Source organism: Loa loa, assembly GCF_000183805.2.
Source record: "Loa loa unplaced genomic scaffold supercont3.73, whole genome shotgun sequence".
Lineage (NCBI taxonomy): Eukaryota > Metazoa > Nematoda > Chromadorea > Rhabditida > Onchocercidae > Loa > Loa loa.
In genome coordinates this window covers 214,608-220,194 of record NW_018108253.1, presented here as the reverse complement: position 1 = coordinate 220,194, position 5,587 = coordinate 214,608, and the positions used below count along the sequence as shown (strand labels likewise).

The 5,587-nt window shown below is 33.5% G+C and overlaps 3 protein-coding genes across 3 annotated transcripts in view; all 3 read right to left on the bottom strand.

The window, feature by feature from the left end:
- The window catches only part of LOAG_17424 (hypothetical protein), a 3,126-nt gene extending 1,758 nt beyond the window's left edge, over positions 1–1,368 (bottom strand). The window contains exons 1-3 of the mRNA XM_020450087.1: positions 1,023–1,368; positions 695–867; positions 237–373 (exon numbers count right to left, since the gene is read on the bottom strand). Coding sequence (XP_020306294.1) covers positions 237–373; positions 695–867; positions 1,023–1,049 — 337 coding nt within the window. The 5' untranslated portion in view covers positions 1,050–1,368. The remainder of the gene's footprint in view (positions 1–236; positions 374–694; positions 868–1,022) is intronic.
- A 153-nt stretch (positions 1,369–1,521) lies between these two features.
- Positions 1,522–4,411, bottom strand: LOAG_12156 (hypothetical protein; the record flags this gene model as incomplete). Its single annotated transcript, XM_003147669.2, has 7 exons — positions 1,522–1,908; positions 2,240–2,427; positions 2,605–2,758; positions 3,005–3,138; positions 3,325–3,553; positions 3,755–3,888; positions 4,241–4,411. 7 exons carry the CDS (start codon positions 4,409–4,411, stop codon positions 1,674–1,676), a joined length of 1,245 nt encoding a protein of 414 aa, XP_003147717.1. The 3' UTR covers positions 1,522–1,673.
- Positions 4,412–5,079: 668 nt separating this feature from the next.
- Positions 5,080–5,393, bottom strand: LOAG_12155 (hypothetical protein; the record flags this gene model as incomplete). Its single annotated transcript, XM_003147668.1, has 2 exons — positions 5,080–5,191; positions 5,329–5,393. 2 exons carry the CDS (start codon positions 5,391–5,393, stop codon positions 5,080–5,082), a joined length of 177 nt encoding a protein of 58 aa, XP_003147716.1.
- Between the last annotated feature and the right edge of the window lie 194 nt (positions 5,394–5,587).

The window sequence follows — 5,587 nt, the reverse complement described above, 5'->3', positions numbered from 1 at the left end:
ATATATATATATATATATATATATATATATATATATATATATATATATATATATATATATATATATATATATATATATATATATATATATATATATATATATATATATATATATATATATATATATATATACATATATATAGCTTGGACCTGTATTCTTCCTTAGATGCTCTCGCGACCCCGACAAGATATCATGTTATGAACCAAGAAATACAAGTGTTCAAGAGCATTATTAACCTTGATAATTTTTTGGATTTTCTTCAATCACCTCAGCTATGAAACTGAATTCCTCATTGAGATCTTTATTCAGTGCTCTAAGAAGAGAACGGCGATACTGCCAAAGAGTATAGTTAGCAGGATTTAAATCAATACACCTGCAAAGTTATTTGAAATAAATTTTGACTAACTGGCAACAAAATATCTTTCAAATGTGAATTTATTATCCGAATAAGCTCACTTCTTTTGAGCGGGAATTTATGAATAATATAATATATTTCTACCGATGCTAAACGAACAAAGAAAAAAGGAATTTTTCAGCGTCTTAAGATATTTATTGTAATGTAATGATATACAATGAAGAAAAGATGGCATTTATTACCTCACACTACACCATTCTCCACTAAATGACAGTTTACGATACCAATTATTAAATAATTATACACAAATTACTGCATGCAACTGCAAAGTAAACTCACTTCACGGTTAGTCTAAAGGCGCGCTCTGACATCTCATTGCTGAGTACAACAGCTCGCAGATACATGAATGCATCGTTAAAAGCATCACTCGTTTCAATCCGAACAGCTGCTTGTTCATCATCCGTGAGTGGTAGAGGGTGAACATCATCCCACTCCGGGTCATCCCGATATCGCTGAAATTCAAGATCATTTTACTGCTTAAAGAAAACGAAATTGAGGACATAAAAATCATGAAAAATCGAGCTTTGTCTTAGTATTTAAACATAGAAAGGCGAAGTATGTTATTAGCAACATGTTTACTTTAAAACAAAAATAAATTTCCACATACCTCAGGTTTATCCATACTTCCGGACATATATACACCGGCTCAACTGTAACTAATGAATGAAACAAATCAAGTGCATCGTAAACAACTGACATATTTCGGAAAGCAGAATTAAACGTAGAACCTTTAATTTCGAAACTAGACTAAATGAAATGAAAACGTTTGAAACGTGCTTTACTAAGTAATTTGAAATTGTAATACATTTTATCAACGTGGAAAATTTGTAAACACAAAGGAACTTTCATAAAACAACAATGTAATACAGAAGAGATCCCCCTGTAATCATCATCAATTACAAATACAGTTCGTTTCTCCCTAAAATCGAAGATTATTTTTAATCGCAGGCTGATCTATCTGATACTGAAGCGAATTCGGAACAAAAAATTTAGATGAAAAATCTAAAAAATTTGATAGATAAATTGCAGATTTCAGTACTAAGACATAAAATTGTATATAATCGAAAATTCATTAAAACATACTGAAAACTCAAAACAGTGTTGCCTGCAAACTGATACTGCTATCACATAAAGTATAATACGCGCAAGAATAACAATATTAAGGTTCAGTGTCGTTAATTAAAGTTTTATAGTTAAGTAATGCATCAGTGTACGAAAGATAAGGATACTTACCACGAATAACTAAGAATTATTAGCATTATGACATAATATCAGTTTTACTGGAGGAATCAGCAACGATTTTCGACATTTTTGCACGAATTTTCTCTTGCTTTAGTTCTAAAGCATCACATGTAGGCCGCTTTTTGATGGGTACATATGTTTTAGTAGAAGTCCCACTTGGCCTGAGATATTCATTTAGACCGCTATAGTCACCCTGCAATACTGGTGCAAGCGCACCAATACTTTCAGCCATGATTTGTAATGTCGCTGATCTGCAACTACTTTAATCTCCAATCAACTTGATAATTTTAATGGAACAGCATCTTTTACGACTTTTGTAAATTTCTTGGAACTTCATAAATGAGGGCCAGTTTTTATCCTGAAGTAATTATTTCAACCATTCTTGTACTTCCTTCCCGGCTGTAACACCACAATTATAAAATATACCATGCGGTGTGCGATACAGTCCCGTTGATATTTTTTATTGCAAGTTTTCCACATGATTTTTCGTTTTCTTCAGTACTAATTTGTTTGAGGCAATGAAATTTTAAGGAGGAAAAACTGAAAAATATGAAAAAGCAAATAAATGTAATGAAAACCTACAAAGACTGATAATGAGCCCAAGTTTTCAGGATAAGTTTTCTAACAGACTTCAGCGAATTAATATCCCATTTCCAAGAAAATTCCATCCCATCATATACACAATCAAACAAACATAAAGGAAATGCCGGAGCTAATCCATAAATTGGTTTTGAAGGCGTGAGTTTAATATCGAGAAGTTCAGATATAACCTTTAAGCAAAGCTAGGAAAAGACATGCACAAAATTTCTGTATTATTGTTAAACTTATCACTCATAGGGGACTTGACATCCAGCAGCACAAAATAAGAGTTTCATACACGAATACTAATTAAAAGTCATCATTTCTTTCTTCACTATTTGCAAAGTAATGGTTATAACAGAACTCACTTCCGGTTTCTCATTACCAAGGCCAATTTCACAAAGCAGAGCCATTATACAACGAATCTGATGCCAAAGAAAACCGCTTCCCTTGACAGTAAGTTGTAGAAACTCATAATGAGTAACTTCATCGCTTTGTTTTGATGCTAACAATGAATTATTTCTAGAATAAAAAAATTTTAAACTTATCGTTGTAATTAACCGGATTAAAAGTGAGCAGTCGTAAAGCTAATTGAAGTAGTACGCGATCATGCTCTTGATGCCAAAAATTGAAAACGCAAGAAGGATAAGGTGAATTTGAATACGTACTATGTGGTATGTACCAGAAAGATTAAAAAATAGTATCTAGCTTTCAAGTCACTAGCTTTTAAATAGCTCCTTATTATTCCAAAAATCATTGCAATCATACGATATGAGTGATATATCAGCATAGCTGATAGTGCGAATATAATTCATTTCCACTCGTCCCTTGTTCATGTCGATACGACAGAAATTACGAAAATCATGTTCGCCAACGAGGAATTGACAAGCTTGTCGCATTGCCTACAAAAAAATTTCACTGAGGACGTTGAAAAATATATTTGGAAATCTTGTAATTGTTTTCAAAAAACAGAAGTGACTACAACAAGAACAGACAACATTCAAGATTTTAACTTGAGAACTCAACCTAATTCACATGAATCACTCGAATGGAAAATTATACTGCTTGAAAATCTTTCAAAAATTAACCTCAATATCGAAATTGGCTCTTGGAAAAGCGTACGTGTAAGTACGTTGAGTGCATCTATATCTGGCACTGAAATTTTCAGGAACTGGAGCCCAGGCTAACACCCGGATATTAGTTGGCAATGTACTATTTAACATTTTTACGTACTGAAGCTCTCCTTTAACAGCAGTTTCAGAAGACGTATGAGCGATAGCAGGCCAGAAAACACCTTCTCCTTCCGGTTCATTTGACCTTAAACCTAGAGAATACATAAATAGGTTAAGGTGTAACAAATCATTTCATCTTCTTTTTCCAGAAATAACGCAAAACCGGAAAAACTAATGAGTTATTTTGTTACTGAAATAAAGGATGGAATAACTGATGACCTAAAGCACTATATACATGGATAGTTGAAAGTTTTGTTATTAAAGATTTAACGCATCCGAAACAAACCTTACAATAAGAGAGGCAACCTGCTTGAAAGCAGATACTCCCTTATCGGTCCGACCACATCGATTCCAACCACAATTTTCCCAACTTTCGACAAGCTTTGTCTTCATCAAAGCTTTCCTCATCTCTTCCTCAATCTGTAAACTATGACGGATAAGTATTTCTTTAAAAATTACTATCAAATGAAAGTTTCTGAAAATAGGAATAAGTACGACAATGGCATTTGGAAGTTTCGATTCGTTTATTTTAATACTAGGGATATACATGACAATTGAAGTTAATATGAAATCAGCATGGCGTCGGGGAACAGACATGAGAAAATGAAAGTTGAAAAAAGTGAATGAAAGCACCGAAGATTCCTCGGGTCTACTATTATCTACCCATATCTCACCTTGTAGGTCATCAGGCAAAGATCGCTTAGCAGCTTTCATCATTCCTCAACATTCATCATTCTTTCGTTGATGATTCCAAAAAGATAATACAACTTACAGTTCCAGCAATTTCTTGTTGCTCAACCAGTCCATTATATTCCCAACCAAAGTACATGAACATCAGAGCAATCCGTCGTTTTGGATGTCGTGAAAAATCGAATTCACGCGTTTTCCTTTTCCTCATTTTCTTACCATTCGATACAGAACCGATGTCTATTGCTTTATCCATACCATCAGTTGTAACCTGCAAGCACAGATCGACTGGTTAACTACTGGTGATAGATGGCAGGATAGTTGGCTTGTGTTGTTGCAATTTCTGGCTTATGTTGCATCAAATCTCCAAAACTTTAAAACTTCATGGATTTTCATCATAAATCGAAATGAAGAATAACTGTTTTGATTACTTCATCAAATTTATATAATGCATCATAATTACGGAAGTAGTCACAACCATTTGGGATGTTTGTGCTAAAACAAAAACTTCACTGCCTGAAATCCTATTATTAGTTGAACCTATAAGCTGAAGATTAAAGGTGGTGAAAGGATTTCTACTATCTGTGAAAGGACAGTAAGTTTTTACCCCTTATTTTATACCTTATTACGCAATGAAGATATCAAAAATTCAGTTCACTAACATCACTAGAAGAAAAAAACAGTATGTGAAACTGAAATGAAGTAAGGATTAATGAGATCTGCAAAAGAATGAACGAATGAATGGCCCGAACGATTGTCAAAGAAAACATGCTTTGCACAGACAATATTCGTATATGGTTCGAATTCAAGTTATGGATCAAATGGTTCGGACATTGAAACAGATGGCGTGAAACATTTCTTGTCCCAGAGAAGGTCTAAGTTTCGGTCGTGATGTAGTGGGTAAAGCGACTAAGGGTACGTTTATTATTCCATACATAAATCGTTATCAGCAACGGCAATAACAAAGGCAGTTGAATAGGCAAAGCCAGTGACGATGGCTAAAGCGATGTAAGGTATAGTTCGTGCTGTTCGATATCTAAAATAGTACGAGTAATTCTGAAGATATCATTTAATATACAAAGAGATTAGAGAAAATATAATGGAGTAAATAGTGAACGATCATCAATAATAGATAGTTTTATAATAAATGCTATTGTATTTAAGAGAACTTACTTTAAAGGTGATTGTACGGCAATAAAACGATCGATAGCGAGGAAAAGTATTGTAACAGTTGACATATTGAATGAGTAACAATACAAGAAGATTGACTGATAACAATTCACTCGTTTCATGATCGATTTGTTAAGGAATATTTCAATCGCTTTCTTCCATTCATGTACTTCGCTTATCTACAAAATATGCTTCGATCACTCGGCGATCGAATATGTTTTGTTCAATGGTGCTAAATACTTTGACATAGATTGTAATCGAA